Source organism: Protopterus annectens, chromosome 12.part0 (assembly GCF_019279795.1).
Source record: "Protopterus annectens isolate FY-2018-M chromosome 12.part0, PAN1.0, whole genome shotgun sequence".
Lineage (NCBI taxonomy): Eukaryota > Metazoa > Chordata > Ceratodontiformes > Protopteridae > Protopterus > Protopterus annectens.
The window spans coordinates 1,027,249,914-1,027,269,994 of NC_056746.1; the positions used below are offsets into that span (position 1 = coordinate 1,027,249,914).

The 20,081-nt window shown below is 37.3% G+C and overlaps 1 protein-coding gene across 1 annotated transcript in view; it reads right to left on the reverse strand.

Annotated features, from left to right (window-relative positions):
• Nucleotides 1-20,081, reverse strand: part of CBLN4 (cerebellin 4 precursor) — a 303,381-nt gene that overhangs the window by 155,117 nt on the left and 128,183 nt on the right. The window contains exon 2 of the mRNA XM_044090041.1: nt 7,643-7,759. Within this exon, the coding sequence (XP_043945976.1) occupies nt 7,643-7,759 (117 nt within the window). The remainder of the gene's footprint in view (nt 1-7,642; nt 7,760-20,081) is intronic.

A 20,081-nucleotide genomic window follows, 5' to 3' on the forward strand; every position in this document is an offset into this window, starting at 1 on the left:
GTCCAAAAATGAAATAATCCACACAAGTTGTGTAGTAACAAAAAAAAGCACTTTAATAACCAAATATTAACACTGGACACTTAACCTTACCATCTGCTGAGGCACCATATCACAATGATTTTAGGCAGCTACACACACACACACACACACACACACACACACACACACACACACACACACACACACACACACACACACACACACACACACACACACACACACACACACACACACACAGTAACTGAGATTATGAACTAGGTAACATAGTTTACGTAAAGGAATGTTTTTTAAGTATTATTATCATTAAGACACATTTGTATGCTTTGTTTATTGAAATGATTTATGAGCACTGTTTTATAATGCATCTGTCACAGTGAAAGGGGTGGCATGAGACACTGATCTCTGAAAGGATGGGTGAGTGAGAGGTAGGATGCAATAACAGAATAAGTAAGGTGGAAGCAAGGAGACAGTGACCACTGAGAATGTGTAAGATGGAAGGGATGGGGAAACACAGACCACTAGAAGGACAGGGATGGGGAGGCAGGTGACTTTGACCATTGACAGGAGAAGTGAGGGGAGGTGAGAGACATATCTCTGACAGGACATATGAAGATGAGACAGGAGACACTGATCACTGACAGGACAAGTAAGCATGCGGCAGGAGACTCTAACAATTAACAGGATAGGTGGGAAAAGGCAAGAGACACTTACAATTGACAGGATGAATGAGGTGGAAGGCAGGAGACACTGACCACTGACAGGATGAATGAGGTGGGAGGCAGGAGACACTGACCACTGATAGGATGAATGAGGTGGGAGGCAGGAGACACTGACCACTGACAGAATGAATGAGGTGGGAGGCAAGAGACACTGACCACTGACAGGACAAGTAAGCATGAGACAGGAGACTCTAACCATTAACAGGATAGGTGGGAAAAGGCAAGAGACACTGACTATTGACAGGATGAGTGAGGTGGGAAGCAGGAGACACTGACCACTGATAGGATGAATAAGGTGAGAAGCAGGAGACACTGACCACTGACAGGATGAATGAGGTGAGAGGCAGGAGATACTGACCACTGATATGATGAATGAGGTGGGAGGCAGGAGACACTGACCACTGACAGAATGAATGAGGTGGGAGGCAGGAGACACTGACCACTGACAGGATGAATGAGGTGGGAGGCAGGAGACACTGACCACTGACAGGACAAGTGAGCATGAGGCAGGAGACTCTAACCATTAACAGGATAGGTGGAAAAAGGCAAGAGACACTGACCCTTGACAGGATGAGTGAGGTGAGAGGCAGGAGACACTGACCACTGAAGGTCTATATTACATTGATGAACGCTTAAATGTTTGAATCTTTAGAGATCGAACATTTAAGTATACGAAAATGTAATAAAACAAAGAAAAAAAAAGGTAAACTGAAAGGGTTTTAGCAGGGGGGCAAGGGCCCCTGCACCCCCACCCCCCTACTTAAATATACCAACTCCAAGATTGCACTTCAGTGCACGGCAGAGCGGAAACTGGAAATTTCCCATTCCCTACACTGTAGCGTAATCTTGGAGTTGGCATATTTAAGTAGCGGGGGTGTGGGGGTGCAGGGGGCTTGCCCCCCCCCTGCTTACACCCTTTAGTTTTTTTTTTTTTATTTATTTATTTATTTTAATTTTTAAAGATATTTGAATACTTAACTGTTTGATCTCTAAAGGTCTACCTATCCAGATTCAAACATTTAAGCATTTGTTTATCTAATATAGACCCACGACTGACAGGATGAATGAGGTTGCAGACAGGAAGCACTAAGCACTGACAGGATGGGTGAGGTGGGGACAGGAAACACTGACTACTGGCAGAAAAGGTGAAGGGAGGCAGGAGACATTGACCACTAACAGGATTAGTAGGGAAAGTCTGGAGGCACTCTCCACTGGCAGGATGAATGAGGTGAGAGATAGGAGACACTGACCACTGACAGGATGAATTAGGTGTGAGGGAGGAGACACTGACTGATGACAGGATGAATGAGGTAGGAGATGGAAGGGACTGACCATTGACAGGATGAGTGAAGTGGGAAGCCAGAGTTTTCCATGTGCAGCTGGAGGTTTCAATGCATAAAGACCCAGTTATATGGGCCTGGCAATATGAGTATTTAAATAACCAATTACAGCTGTTCTTCCTGATTCCCCAGAATGCAGTTAGGAATGGTATAGGATTATAACGTACAATGGAATACTTTACTGCAGATGTTTAGGCTGTATAAATGTAATCTCTGAATGAGTAAGAGGAGAAATTATATCCTGGGGAGGTGTAACTGTGCATAAGCATAAAGTAAAAGGCTGAGTTATATAAGGTGCAGCTGTATTCCAGGCAGGAGGTACACAGTGTAAGCTTAGACTGTAGTGATCACTTATGGTCACTTATGATCCGGTATTATAAAAACACAGGCCTTGACTCTCCTGACAGTTAGTGGCCTACACTTATCTAAGTCATAGGCTTATGATTGATTACCAAATTGATTAATAAACAGCAGAACTAATGTATATGTGATAATAATGTTTTGCTATCTAATACAGTTTTATTGATAAAAGTAAATTTATTTGTATTATTCTGTCACACAGAAAATGGAGGACATAAGGAGAAAACTACCAGGGGAAGTAGGTCAACAACAAGGATAAATCACTTTAATTCCAGACAGCAAGAGGGAATACAAGCTTCTAGTTATCTATGATCTGCAGCTTATCCAATGGGGAAGGATATGCATAGATGAGAGAGGTCAAATGGTTCTTATCGGCCTCATGTCCTGCACACCTGTATTCTTACAAGCTAATAGGATAGCATCACAGAATGCTTAGAAATCATTAATCAAGACACTGCATAAATGGTGATGTGGTTTAAAAAGGCAAAAGTATGCTGAAGGTGCATAAAATAGGAAAACAGTCAGTCATTCACATTTTATGAATACCTTTTGTAATATTCTTTACTCAAAATATGAGTAAACAAACAGATGGTATGACAGCTGTTTTCCTCAGTAGGACGGTGTAATCATTTCACCATGGATGAATGAATGAGTAATGTTCTTGGCAGAAGCTTGATGTGATGTCACAGCAACTTAGTGACAAAATCTCTAGGGGTTGTAGTCTTAGTTATTATGATTTGGATAATTATTGCATGGCAGCTTCTTCATAGTTTATATTGTTTCTTATGCAAACTGTATACAGTAACAAATGTTACATGCATAATCCAGAACTGGCATTAAAAAAATCAGTCTGAAAACATGCATTTCCACAGCTGCTTTAAACAGACATGGAATACTGCCTTGATTTCAGACTGAGGTCTCAGGAAACAATTTACATGATCCTCAGGTAGTCGATAACCTAACTTCAGCCATCAAGATGGAACTTGCATAATATGTTACTCTGCAACTAATTCTACATTTTTTGTTGTTTTGACTTTGTTCTTAGAGAAAGTAATAGGTCACATGAAATAAGAATTAAAAAAACATATGTAATAACATTTTAGTACACATGCACACACACACACACACACACACATACACTCTTTAAAATGACTCTATATGGCACAATACAAAAAGGTATGGTTTAATGTCTTGGAACACAATAGCTTGAAATAATGAACCTTATGACCACCAAATCCATTATGGATTTCTCAGCAAGAAAACTCTGAAAACAGTAAAAAGCAACAGAGAACAAGGAGATGTAGCTTCTTATAGCCAGCTAAATGGCAAACTTTAAATTGTTAACTCCAAAATTAAATATAAGCTGCTTTTAGACAGCAGGGACATTTAACTGTCATAAATACCCCTCTATCCCTGTCATTGACAACAATTAAAAAAATGTTACAGCAGCACTACTGTTACCAGCTCATTATCTTATATAGAACAGTCCCTACTCAGTCAGAAAATCCATCCTAAAAGATATCATATTCTACACTGGCTAATAAAGCAATGCACTTTTTTCTATAGATTGCCATAAACTGGTAAAATGAATGTAAAACATTCAAAGTCCTGCCATTTCATACTACAGAAATTGCCAAGCTTATGATAAGACAATCTGAGATGTGGTTCCTCAGATTATATGGTAATATTTCCCATAAACAAATAGATGCAATATTGTTTCATGTACAGAAAAAATGTACATTGAGATTTTAAATAAATTGCCTTGGACATTGTTTCATTGAAAACAACCTAGTGCCAAAGATAAAAAGAAATGAAATGGTATTTTCGAAAATACAAATAAAAATTCATGCACTCAGTAAATATTGATGGCATTAATACTAATAGTGCCATGTAAGTCCCTTTGTCTTATCAGGTCTATATTATAAGATCAACGGTTGAAAACATCGAACAACATATGGTCGACACCATATGGTCAATGTCTTCAAACGTCGACCTTATAAAAAGACAAAAAAATAAAGAAAAAAGTACCCTAATGGGTTTAAGCAGGGGGGCAAACCCCCCCTGCACCCCCCACACCCCAGCTACTTAAATATAACAACTCCAAGACCGCACTACATTGCAGTAAATGGAAATCTCCCCTTACAGAGATTTCCGTTTACACGCTCCAGATTCTGAGTGTTCGATATTCTCATGCCGACAATGCCAGGTTCGACATTGTCGGCTTTTGAGGATATAATAGAGACCCGTCTTAACACTTCCTGTGCTCTCAGCTTCATTTAAAAACAGGTAGAGCTGACAATTTTTGCCTACATTAATGGTGAAGTGTTTGCTTTTATACCTTAGTGTGGCTTACACAGAATACCAAATGACAAGTTGGCATGTCTCATTTTAACAAAGATATGAATAGTGAATAATAAAGTAATTACTTGACAAAAGGTTGCTGTGAGATCAGATCAAACAGATGCAAGAGCATAACCAGTACCCTGGCATAGATGAATAAACCCCTGACTATGGCCCAGATGTCCCAGGTTTAATTAGCAGCTTGGCCATCTGAGGCACTGGCTGGGAAGGATGGGCAGGTGGAAGGGCATTCATCTAGACTTCCCTGCAGGGAGGTATGGTCCATAATGAGGACTAAGCCTCAGGTGTAACAGTAAATGCAGAAGCCACAAATGAAAAAAATCTCCCAGTAGATGTAGTTAATGGCATGATCCCCAAAGGATGCCCTTAGGTTCTAAGCTGACCCAAGCATTAAAATGGAGATAGTCCAGAGGCCGTAAAAGAACTGCTAGCCCCAGTAATGCACAGAGGCACTAGGGTGGCTAGAAAGAATGAAGCAGAAAATGAATAAAAAGTAAATAAATAAATAAATAAACAAATACATAAATAAATAAATAAATAATGCCGACAGTTTGTACAACCAGCTATGGTGGAATGATTGAATCATTACAGTGAGGAAAACAGCTGCCAAGTCTTGTCCAGGCTATTCTTCTAATTACATGATCCGGACGTAATTCACTGGGATCCCAATCTTCAAAACTGTTCAGATTTGTTGTACATCTCTCATAATAAAATTGCTGGCATGGATTTGGTGTGATCACACTTTGAACTTGTATATACTTTGTCAATATCCAACGCCTTGTGCATTATCACAATATACTGTAGGCCAAGTTGTGCATTGCACTAGGTCACACCTAGTCCTGGGAAGTATGTAGCATTTAATCTTAAAGCACTTGCATTGTACTCCTTACTGCAAAGGACAATTTAATCAAATTCTTATCCTAAAACAAGGTACTATACGTTTACAATCTGTTTTACATGAATGATGTAATTATGGCATCAGTCTGAGAGCCTGTGTTACTGAGAATTAGTAATTCCAATCCATAGTTATACAAAACAAGTAGAATATCAGTGTCATGGAACACATGCCTAATGGCACAAGCCACTGAAACCTTGAATGTGCCTTGGTTAACCTAGACTGGCTTAGCAGCCCATGTCCTTGAGAAACTCTTCATGGAATGGTGGACATGAATTTAGGAGTGGGTGCATGACGTAAGTCCTGCCTTTGCCGGGTATGCAGGTTGGGTCATCCTCACATGAATCCATCCTCTGAGTAAAGACTACAAAGTGCAGTTAATTCACAGAGAAAAGCAAGACCATTAGCACAGCTAAGGTATTCTAATCGAGCATGTGCATATTCACACTAGGCTCAAGAAACTGGACATTGCATCATGCTTGCCAACAAAGAGGTGATGAGTTGGAGAGTATGTGGAAGTCAGGTAGCCCTCTCAGCGACGAAGTGTGGCTTAGTTTCCTGACTTTCTCCTTTACTTCTTTGGCAGTGTCTTATGATGATAATATGAAAGGAATTAATAGGCAAATAAGCTTGGCAGAGCTAGTTGGTGAAAGAGTGTAATAAGGGTAAAAAAGAACATACAAGAAAAATGCAGATGATATTTCTGACAATCATTCTGTGCATGTTCCCTGTTCCCTTTCTTCATGTTAGCTACACATCCCAAAGTTAAGAGCATGAACATTAGTTGTACAACTATGTATTCAAATTCCCTTTAAGTCTTACTTTCATATATATATATATATATATATATATATATATTTTATCAAAATTTTTATTTGGGGAATGTTCCAAAAACAACTTCTTAAAAAGACTTTGGTTGATAGCTGAGTAAGCCATTTGAGGGTCAGAACTGTAGATGTATAATTCAGCAGATAAAAGACATGACAGAGTGGTTTGTGTAGTAAAAGAGTGTCTGATTATTTCCATTAGAAGTGTTTGATAAAGCCATTTAGTTCACCTCAGTGCCCTATGCAGTGTATATAATGTGCTTCTGTTATTAAAAGCATAGCTGAATTCTTGAACAAAAGCATTTTTAAAGCATAAGCCACCAACAAGTGTAATTAAAATTAATATAACATGCTCCGGAAATGGAGTCACATGTTTGTGCGAACCAAGTATAGTTGTGCAGAAGTTCAGTGTCATGTGCATAAGAAACAGCTTACAGTGTTTGTTTTATGGAAACCAGGCTATGCAACTTTGAGATCAATGCCAGTTGCATCAAAGAATGTCTTCTTACCACTTAGAAGGGGTAGTTAGAGTACAACAATGAATGGCCACTTTCTTAAAAAACATATTGACAAAAAACATGCATAGATTTGCCCACTTATCACAATATACACATAACTTAATTCTCCAGTCACTACATCTACTATGAACTCAAGCTTGTTGAAACAAGAATTAAATAAATCCTGGTTCAGCAGGCCAACCTAAACCCTTTGATATAATACTAATGTTCTTTTCTGACTTTCACACAACTGTTATCCTAACCTGAATGACAAAATTAAGTGCAACTTACAGTAATAGTTGAAAGAAAAAAGGAAAAGATGTACACCTAACATGGTCAGCCATTATGCTCCAAAGCTAGAACTTCCTCTGTATTACAAGGTATGAGGGTAGGAAGACCAAGGTAAAGTAGAAGCCAGTTGTACCCTGCTGATGAGTAAACAGAATCCTGCTGTTGTATGGTAACTCACATCATTACATTTTAATACTGAATACACTTTTATAATTGTGTTAAAAACTAACAAAGTGAGATATGATTAACTAATAATTTAAATATTAATTCTTCAAAAAGTAATATTTTGTTACTCACATTGTGCATATTAGACAAAAATTGCAGAAAGGTTTTAGAATATTGATAAGCATACCTGAATAGTCTGACTCTGATAAACCTTAATTACATGAAAGTTGAAGCTGTAGATTCCTTTTCTTGGTGCAACAAAAACAGATTCCAGGGTAAAGAAGTTGCCCACATTCACCAGAATCTACATAAAAAACAGGAGAAGCAATGAAAGAAGAAAAGTGTCTTAGCACATATAATGGTACTTGTTTTAACATATGGAATCATAAAGAGGCAGACTAGTAACATCTTATTTCAATGCTATCAGTTATTATCACATTTCCATTTTCAGAGTTCTAAAACAGCTGCATACTTCACACATCTAAGATTTCCAAATTGTTAAAGCAAAATAGATATCTAGGTAACTTTATGAAAATGCATCTGTTTGTAATCTACAACCAAGCTCTAATAATGCAACAAAATGATCTAGGTATGAAATGCAAATGTTAATTCTGCCACTACTACTTACATGATTCATTTTCACCTGTAGAAGGAACAATAGTTTATATTTATCATGAGTCTGAAAAAGGTTTCAAACCTTGCACCACTAAGGCTCACATAAGCAACTGTGAGTCTGCTGCACCGCAGGGAAAGATGAATTTCTCTTGCAGAAACTTATTTTAAAAGTAGTAAATGTTGATATTCATAGCTGTTTGGAATATGGAATATCGATATCACAATCCAATGTATTCTACTTTGAAAAATACATTCTAACAGCACTCATGTCATTACCTGTCCTGTGCATACATAACTTCTAAAAGAGTACAGAATTAAAACTAGCCAAAGTGACTCTAGTAAAATCTGTTTTGCTCTCTGCATTGAAGACAACACAGCTGTTTTATAAAGACCATAAATAAGCTGTAGGCAGTAGAAAAATGCAGGAAAGTTAGAGAAGTCATCCATAATCAAATAACATCAGAAATGCTTGGTCTAGGGATATAAACCTCTTATGCAACACCAACAGAATTGTTTGGATGAAAGCAATATTTTGCAGAGGATACTGCTGCTATGGAACAAACTCCAAATCCACATAAATTAAAGTTCATTCCTGTTCATTTTAATTGCAACTTAGATCTATTGATGGGAAACAGAATATTTACCCCAGGACTGCCCCTATACTACTAATGGACATATGCATCTCCTAAATGCTTTACGCATGTATGGGTCACCTCACATTATCTGTGGTATAATCCCAGTTATTCTCATTAGGAGTAATATATAATTATTACCATAGGATGGGTAAGGCCAAGTTATAACCAAATGGTATAGATTACTTTGAGCATAGCCCACAAGGGCAGCTAGCCTAGTACTTATCTATGAACCTATATAGTAGAAAATGATGGGGCATCTGTTGCTGGGGACCATAATATTCCCAATTCTGACTACAGCATGGTGGCAGAAAATACCTCTAAAATCAAAATAATTTATCCTGTAATAGAAGGGGTAGGCCCCAAGTGTTAAACTGGACTTTGTTCAAGACAGAGAAGTCTTCAAGCTGGAGTTCTCAATAAAAAGATAGAGAAGAGATATCAGATCTACTAGTTAGTAGCCATTTGAAAGCAAAAATTCAACAGAAAAGATTCCAGATCTTGTAGTTAGCAACCATTTGTGAGCAAATGATCAACAACCAGCATTATTCATGATGAATTTTACCACAATAGTACAAAACAGAAGAGAATTTAGAAATGAAGGGCATGCATTAAGACTGTGATCATGGGAACCTAAATTATTTTTTTGTGAAACAAACTTGCAAATAAAAAAGTGTGGCTATGAAGTATGTGTGCAAATGATACAAAGAAACCCACTAAACTAGAATGCTTGCTTCTATTTATCACTTTATCTTTTTACAATAATAAGTCATTGAGATGATGGAGAAATATCCACTTGGTTAAGAAAAACTACATTTGTGTTACTGTTATAATAAAATAAATATTACCAACATTTGGTTTATCTGCAAACACTCAGGTCTCAGGTGGTTGAAGGCCACTGTCTCAAAGCCAGGGATTCATGCACTGTTAAGCTTGTACAGGATGCTGCTCCTGCTTCAACTTGAGCATGACTTGGGTAAGCATCTACCACATCTTCCCTAAACACACTAATCAAGTTTGAGTGAAGTACATGCTGCAGCCTTAGAAGGGAGTGGGAGGGGGTGAGAGTGTAGATTAGGGCTTCAGGCAGCAAATGAGAAGGACATTTAGGTTAAGGATCAGGATGGGAATTTTAGGGTTAGTGCGCAAGAGAGGAATTTTAGAGTTAAGGAGCAGGAGGGGAGTTTAGGACTAAGAAGCAGCAAGAGAGTTTTAGGTTTAGGGAGCAGGATTAGAGTTTAGGGGTGAAGAGCAATTGACATTTAGGGATTGGGGTTGAGTTTTACAGGGAGTTAGAGATTGTGCCTTTCTGAACAAGTATTAGTGAACAAGTGTTTCATGAGCTATTAGCATGCAAGCAATTGTAGCAGATCCATTGCATTGCCTAAATTGCTAAGTATAAAATTAACCACATCAGGAGAGCACTCAAATTCTTTTCTTTGGTTTTGTAATAAATAAATAAATAAACAAATACATAAATAAACAAACTATCAAAAAAAACTGGATTTTATTATACTAAAACTTAGTTTGCTTAATAATTAGCTAGCTTAATCAAGTTCAAAACCTATCTACAAAATAGTGCTAGTTCTGATGCCTGGTTGTTTCTTATGTCTCTTTGCCATTATTTATATGTTTATTTATTTATATATTTATTATCTTTTTAAGAAAGGAGCTTAATGATGATTTAAATATTCTAGTCTTTATTCTTTTTACTAAAGCCAAATAGATTCAGCCATTCCCTCATGCCAGAAGACAATGTTTACTACATGTTATATAAGGAAAATATAACCACGTCATCAATACTCTGAATAACAACATTGCTACTGAGAAATGATCATAGCTTTTTCAAAGAGGAATCAGAATCTATACGTGTACACATCCTATGTGTTAGACAACAGTGCTAGTAATAGGTGCAGTTACAATAAGACCGATGCAATGTCCTCTGCGCAGTAAAACCTGGAGTCAAACTAACTATCTAAGATCCTAAGCTACAGATTAGTGCCTGAATTGAAAATGACACATGGCTTGCATACCTCTCAATTGTCCAGATTTTTACCTCATATTTTTGGGATAATCTGAGGATTGACATCACCAAATAATGGCATACATTTGAGTTTCTGACTTCAAATCCTTCACAAAATGTATATTAACACAAACCATGTTACTCTAGCAACTTTCTAAATTTATAAGAGCAATATTTAAGATCTGTCCCTGTTTTGGGGCCTTTGTCCAAATTTCTTGCACTAAGATAGTGAGAGATGTGTGTGGTACAACTGGGACAGTGCACAGTTGAATACATGATATCACCACTGGTAATTAGCTGGAATGGTTATGCTGAAAAGTGTTCAAAGCACACAATAACACTGTATATATTTGAAGAGTGGACTATACAGTATGAGGGTGAAAGACCCACTCATAGCTGGCCTCAAATATCCTACATATGTAGTTACACAATGTAGACAACACAGCGTCAAAGCCACGCAACACAGTTGAATTCACGCTCCATTTGTGAGACATTGCAGTTATGGAGACAGTATGTCATCATTGTGTGACCAAAAATGTATTTTCCCTGGGGATGCCAAGATTTGTTAGTGTAACACTGTTGCATTGTAATTCCATCTCATAAGTGGAAGTGTATATAAAAATAATTGTGGGGTGTTGTGGGGTTGCCAGTTGTATATGACAGTAATATTAGTCATGCTATTTGAGCAGGAATGAACTTGAACTACCTTCTTATCAAGTTACACAATCTATACAGGAAATTACCAGCAGCCAGTACCACAGGGCAAAACTGAGTACAAGTAAGGAATACAGCATCTATGAAGGGGTGACACCAGTAGTGTACTGCCAAGGAGTTTTGTCTGGTAAAATGACTTTTACAACCATCTAGGGTTTAAAAGTTGCCATTGCAAATGTGTGCAAACCAATCCTAAATTAATTTACAGTTACACATATACTTGAAGATACGCACTGCTGTATTCAAACCACATACCCATCTATTTTAACATTCAAAAGAATAAAAAAAATGAAATTTTCTCTCACTTAAATATTTGCATCATTTTCCCTCAAAAAACATTAAACAAATATGTTTTCAATGCATGAAACTCTTATTGGAAGCATTAATTTATTTTAACTGTTGTGGGCATAATATTACCCAAAAAGGCCATGGCTTCTCTAAGTAATGTATAAAGAATTGCACCCAGTACAGTGCAAAGAGTATGTCTAGCTACACCCATGTGTTGCAAATAAGTTGTGGTTGTAAAAGATGAGATAAGGAGATGGAGTCATCTAGCACTTTGAAATGTTTCTCAGAGTAAAAGTTGATTGAGCACAGCTGTGTTGGAGGACATGCTCACCTAACTCTAAACACACACATCCATATACATGCAAGATCCCCATACTGAGCTTTGAACTTCCTACCTATCAAGACAGCACAGTATTTGTCACAAGCACCACAGGAAAAGTCTGACTCTTAAGGAGAGAAAGTAAACTTTTGTCAGGATGACCTCATCGGTGGGATGAGGGACCTGACTGCAACTTTAAATACATTTTCCTAAGAAGAAGTGGATACAGCAACAACTGTTTTACACACACACACACACATACACACACACACACACACACACACACACACACACACACACACACACACACACACACACACACAAAATCTTCCCACATTGAACATTGAACCTCCTACTTATCTTGTTACATATTATTAGTTACAAGGCACACAGGAGAAGTCAGGCTCTTAAAGGGAGAGAGCATACTTTTTGTCAGGATGACCTCATCAATCTGTTGCAGAGAGGGTATTTCTGTAAAAGTTGAATAAGGGAGCTGTGTACAAATTTTAATATATTCTCCTTAGGGGAAGTGGCTAGAACAGCAAGCATTACACGCACCCACATGCACACAAGTTTCCCATATTAAAAATTTAAACTTTCACCTATTTAGTTACATAATTTAGAGAGCACATTGTTAGTTGCAAGTGCCACAGAAGAAATATGACTCTAAAGTGGCACTTCTGTCAGGATGAACTCATCAGTATGTTGCAGAGAGGATGTTTCTATAAAGAAAATGGGATAAGGGTGCTGCATGCAAATTTAAATGCATTCTCCTTAGGGGAAACTGGATACAGCATCAAGTATTACACATGCACACACAAGTTTCCTAAGCTGAGTATTGGAAACTCCTACATATCTAGGTTCATAATATAAAGAACACAGTATTAGTTGCTAGCAATACAGCAGAAGTTTGACTCTTATGGGGAGCGAGTGCACTTTTGTCAGGGTGACCTCATCAGTATACTTCAGAGAGGATGTTTCTGTAAAAAGTTGGATAAGGGAACTGTGTGCAAACTTAAATGCATTTCACTCAAAGGTAGTGGATACAGCACCAAGCATTGCATGCATGCTTCACATGCTGAGCAACAAACCACTTGTCTATCTAGTTACACAATCTAGAGAGCACATTATTAATTACAAGCACCACAAAAGTCTGATTTGTAAAGGAAGATAATGCACTTTTGTCATGATGGCCTCATCAATGTGTTGCAGAGAGGATGTTTCTGTAAAATGTGGGATAAGGGAGCTGCGTGCAAATTTAAATGCATTCTCCTTAAAGGAAGTAGATACAGCATGAAGCATTACATATACACACAAGTTTCCCATGTTGAGCATTGAACTTCCTATCTATCTAGTTACACAATCTACAGATCCCAGTATTAGTTGCAAGTGCCACAAGAGAAGATAAAATTCAATGATGTGAAAAAGTACATTTGTACTTCTTGAAAATCCATTGTTTATAACATATGGCACCGTGCATCACAGGTTGTGCAAAAAATGCAAATGTGTGGAAAGGCAATGCAACATCACTATGATTGTGCCATTTAACTACATGCATCTCTACTAACACTTATATAATGCCATTCATGCAAATCATGTTATTGTGAGGGGCATTCATATGTTTCTTGGTATGGGAAGCCAAAGAAATTCACTATTGCAAACAAGTGGATCCTCAATCAAACTTTCCTGACACTTCATGACAGGATGATTATATACTCTTATTGTCTCATATTTGCACAATGTACAAGACAAACATGCATTTCATATATAGGAAGTGCATTGCAGAATAGCAGTGGGATTATGTAAGAGTAGGTTGACCAAACTTGCAACACAGTTGCAAGTCTAAATATTGCAGGCAGACATACATTAACCGATTAAAATAAGTTAGTCAACAGCAATCTGAAATCAAAATAACCTGTTGACAAAATTAATACAGACATGCAAACATTGTGCAACATAAAACAATAATTATTTCATTTTTTTTCTTTTTGTGCACAACACTGCCAAGCTAAATTGCACTGCTGATGACAAAGTGTTAGTGCATGCATACTCATATCTTGAAGTGTTGAACTTAAAATGGAGATTATTAGTACTCTATCTTGTTCCGTGCCTACTTCCTCACAAAGATCAGTACAAGACAGGCTTCACAATAGAGAGCAGACACATTAAATATAGCAAGAGGACAATGATGTTTTAAGGAAATGTATAGCCAACATTTAGACCCATAGGAGTCAGTCAAAACATTCCGAAATATTTTTCATCCATCTAGATTTGAACCTTAAGAGCATTCCAAGAAAAACATTTATACCTGAGTAGTATCCAAGCACAACATGTAGGAGATAATACTTCTGATAGTTAACATTTGTCAGCAGATTTCAGAAAATGTGAATATATATATATATATATATATATATATATATATATATATATATATATATATATATATATATATATATATATATATATATACATATATTATATATATGCATATATATGTGTGTGTGTGTGTGTATATATATATATATATATATATATATATATATATATATATATATATATATATATATATATTCATCTTTATTACCTATTTACCACTGTAATCTGCACATCTAACTCTTCAGCTAGTTGGAGAGTACATTAAACTGAATAAACACAGCAAAGAAAAATGATGCAAAATATGAAAGTGTAATGTGGCCAAAGACAATAAAATCATAGGCTATTCCCATAACTTCCATTTGGCTTTAGTATTTTGTTTTTGCCTAGCGCCAGACATTCCATAATTGCAGAGGTGGAAGAATAATGATACTGAACAGAGAAGATACACTGACAGGGCAATATGAAGGCAGGGTCAAAGTAGTTTATGACAGAAAAAAGGAAATGGTACCTCATAACAATATGAAGCCAACAGGTACACATAAAATAGTGTACCCCAACAGTCAGTAACACTTAGCTAAAGGCTGGATGACAACTCTTGAACTTAGTCAAGAATCTTTCTATACATGTGAGCATTACCTTATCTCACCACAAAGGAATTGTTGCTTCACAACATTTAAATAACAGAATTGAAGCACAGTGACAACTTGACTGAAGCAGAAGTTGTGAACAGAGAGAGATAGAGATAGATACAGAGAGGAATAGTAACAATATGTTTTGTGGGACATGTAGAAATATCTGTATGGTGTGTAGCTCTTGCTTATTAAATCATCATTAATCTGTCATGCTCTGTACAATAAGTGCCTGCTATAGGGAGAAATGAAGGGTAAGAGAGTACAACAAACATGAAGACATAAGTAAGATAAGGTTGGCTTAATAAGTCTTCCTATTGGGTGGGGGGGTGCAATATTTTTGCAAATGATGTCTGGCTGCACTATTCAAATAGTAAGTTAAGGAAATGTATATGGAAAAAAATACAGACATTTGGTCTTAAACATATGATACAAATATGAAATGCCATAACTTAATAAGCTGATCTACAAATGCAATTGAACCCATGACACTATGGAAAAGTATCAGACTACAAATAAGCTAATTATCTCAGCAGAGCATAGAAGAACTTTTAATTTGTTACATCCAGAAGATTGAGAACTGGTACATTAACTTTTTCACAGTACTGCATTTAATCTGCCTTTACTCTGTATTCCCATAGCACAGTGGATTTAAGCACATTTGCGTGAAAGTAACTGGACCACTACTATTCACTGCTACTGACCACTGCCAGTCAATGGAGTATAATACCAAATGGTGTACAAATGATAAAGGGAAAACATTTTGGAAACAAGTACTATATACACTTCTGATGTTTAATTAACTTTGTTACCTTACAACAGAATCCTGCATGTATTTAAGCCATTGGACTAGGATATTAAGAATAAGCACTGAAGAGTATTTTGCAAATTTGCCATAGACAAGGACATATATTAGCAAGGAGAAAAAGTGTTTAGATGTACTGAAAATGTGACATTGTATCAACTCATATTAAAAGTGCAGCAGAAACAAGTTGCAAAACTTGTCCTTTCACATTTGACAGTCAATGTCTGGATGAGTGGGATATTGCCAACACTTAAGATACCCATGTACTCACACAATGTTAAACAAAGACTGTAAACTTTGCAGGTGTATTCTTCTATTTCTTTATGATGCCTCAATCCCTTATGCTTTCTATTTGGCAATTATATCTCAGTTGTATTGCATATGTTATCCATATCATTGCTTAATGTGCTCTTTGAATATGAACAACATTCATAAGTAAGGGACAGTAACTGTGGATATTAAAGCCAGCATTTGAATGGTATGAATGTTCTCCCATCTCAGCCGATGTGCTTTCAGACTTTTTGGTAAGTCTCTTCTCCCTGACACACACTCAGTAAGTGTACATCAAAGAGGGGAGGCTGTGAAACCCTCATTTTTTCCTGCAGTCTGAGTAATCACTGACACCTGCAAGCCATTAGCAAGTAGCACTTCTCAATGCTCATCCTTGCAATGCTGGGGAGAGTGCATGTAATAAAGTAGCTCCTTATACCATGTTTCCCTTCTCTATACATTGTGCAGATTGTGGTAGTTAGAAATGTTAATGATTTAACACATCATTTGCATATTCACAGTGTTCATAGGGCTGACTGTATTATATAAAGTTAATAGTGTAATTAATGCACCTGTATCATAGTGGGAAGACTGTTTGGATACTGCTAAATAAACACAACTTTTGGAGAATTATCTACTTTCTGTATTGCCTTATTGTCAAGGTATGTTGCTATTTCTTACATAATGCTTTATTGTAACATTAAAGGGTGAATTGCAATGCCCATTCCAAAACATGTATTTATCTTAATGTGTATTTGTTATCCCTTTACTTTTGGTATAACCCATGTATATCATTTATGTCTGTATTACAAAAAGTATGCTACAGAATTCTACCAGATCTATATTTTGTAGGTTTTGTTTTATTGTTCTTTGTACTGTTACTGCAGGTGAGTGTATTATAACTTTTTAGCAAGGTCTGTCATTTTTAAATGTATTAGCACACAAAGCACAAATAAATGTGTTAAGTTTGTGATTTCTACCCAATTGCCTACCACTGCAGTGGAAATGGCACTTATAATAGTTGTCTTACATTTAACTGCTACAGTGTGAATTGTTAATGTTGCAGTATATTACACAGTTGCACAAACCTGTGTTCTCTACATTACAGAACTGTTATAAATTGATGTTGATATATATGGCATGCAAGAAGAAATCTATACTCCGCAAGCCACCATACACTGATGCCAAAAATGAGATAATTATCTAAGCCATTTATTGCCATGCAGCTTTTCTTTTAGGGAGAGGTTGAGGTGACCTATCTGCCTGAGAGAGACAGAGGATATGGCAGCAGGAGGGTGATGTTATCAAAGTAGTTAGAGGGCATGGGAGAATTTAGTCCCAGAAATGACACAAGGAAAGTGATATGATAATGTCTGCCTACAGTAGGATGACTACAGGAGGTGGCCCAGCTACTGAACCACCACTAACTGAAACAGAAGACATCCTGAACACTATCAGAGATCTAGATACCTCAGCAGAGGATTTACACAGAATCATTGATGTTAATGCTGATGCTGATGACATACAGAGTGTCTCAAGTAGAATTTCCTGGAATGTAAATTGCAATTGTGGTTATTATATCTTTATATGCATATAGCTTAGATGTCTGGTATATATAGAGCTAGCGAGAAGTGTGAGTCAGCCAACACAGTAAGAGAGACATAGAAGAGGGTGTTTGAGGGGAATCCAACTCTTCATTAGCATTTTTATATGAGAACATCCTTAATCTATGCATGAGATTGTATTGTGATACTTATCAGCCTTCTTATAGGTTCATAGGTTCATAGGTTTATACTAGAGGCATTTGTTTCTTCAATCTGGCAGCATATGACAGATTTTGGAGTCCGTATATTTTCTCTAGGAACAGTGACTAGTAAGCTGTTCTGTTCCATGGCATTATCCATTCCTTTCCATTCCACATACTGCATCCTGGGACATCAAGATTACAGGCTGCCAGCCCACCTTCTCATGGTAACCACACATTTGGTTATTGTTGTTATTGTATATAAGGTAGATTCAGGTCTAGATGACAGCAACTTGTGTTGCTTTAGCATCAATTCGATTTTAACATACCTTTCATATACAAAAAATATGTGATTGATTTTTTCTGTATATCTTTGTTTGTTATGCTTATTGCTTGTTATCACAGGTGATCCTGACAGTCCCACTGTCAGGTGATCCTGACAGTGAGACTGTGAAACTTCTAACACCTGATATCAGAGTACTGATAACCTCTGATGCTGATGGTGATGAAGAGGCACTGTCTAGGGGCACAGAGGGTGATTCAGACACTGAAGTTGTGGCTCCAATATCCCCTGCTTATATTTTGGGCACAAAAAGTTAGAGATCTCTGATACAGAAGAAGTTGAGGGTGACACAGTTGATCAGGTTAGTGTGGGTACTCCAGTTGCAGAGCTGATTGCTATCCCTATAGCCATTGTGAGGGCAAGGTGACACACAGGAGGGCTGGCAAAGATGCAAAGAGGAGGCCTGCTGTCCACCCTTCTTCTGATATTGGTGTGTCATTAGGTGCTGCCAGACATATGTGTAGAGCCATAGTGGAGGCACAGGCACATTCCATTAGGGCATTGGAAGACACAGTATGAGTTCTAATCATTGCATGTTCTGACGTTCATGACTCCCTGAATTGTGTGGATGACTCCTTGGACAGGATGAATGATACAGTGGACCAGTGCAGTGTCAGTGATGGAATATCTGCTGGGGGAGGGTGGGCATCCATGTGGCCAGAGAGTTGTTACATCTTCTGGTGTTAGTAGATATGGCTGAGCAAAAGCACACTCCTGTAGGACACTACTTCCACTACTCTGTCAGTCATTGTGGTGTCCACACAAAGATGTGGTAAGCCACAGGGTCATGGTCCCGGACATAGTCATGAGTAGATCTCATCTAGTAGACATCACTCGTGTTCAGATAACACTCCAACTTCTAGTCTGGACTGTGGAAGTAGCAGTGCAATTCCTGGCAGAGGTGGTTCTCATGCCTGGGGGGGTATAACACTGAACTGACTACTCTACCATGCAAGGCTCACACCTGTCCAGGATGCCAAGATGTAGTGCTAGCACAGTGCTTGAATGTGTTCATGCAGACACACAAACATTGAAAAAAACATCACTTGCCCATACCAACTTACATGCATGCAAGCAGTACTGTTGAGTGCTACATATCTGTTGTTATTGTTCCTGAACAATGTATGTTCGGAGAGATTCATGCGTTTCTTACTACCACACACTCACTTCTTTGCTGTCAGCCTTGACCTCCTACCACCTTCCCACCTGTGTTAATGATGGTGACTGTGCCCTGCCCTTTGCAAATATCTATGTGACTTAGGGTTACATATACGTCTGATGCACATACTGGATGTCTAATGCTTATTTACTCACAAGCTTGCATGTATCAATATGTATTACAGATGAAAAGTTTTTGATTTCTTGCTCCTACTCATTTGTGAATGATTGCTTATATAATTGTTGAACCTCATTGCATTTCAATTAATATTGTAATTAAAGCATTGCATATACTAAGTACTTAAGCCTTTCTTTAAGGTATAGCTGTGCAAATGTGAGTATAACTGACCTGTTCCATGTTTCATATACAGTGGTCAATTGAAATACATAACTGCTTATTGCAAAAATCTGACATAGGATATATTACTGACATAAATGTACACCTCAGACAAATGATCTGCATAAGGGTATATACATATATCCATATGAGAGTAATCAGTTATATACATGTTTTAATTATCCTTTACACGTTCCACACTTATCTTGTCATTACTGAAGGTAACAATTATATTATTAGGGATTTCCTTTTTCTGATCTATCAGAACACAGCCATTACATGGTTAAGTAAAAGTTGTGGAGTTTGACAGGCATCGTCTTTTCTATATGTATGTGTGAGGAATCCTAGGCTTTGACCTAGGTAGTGATTGTGT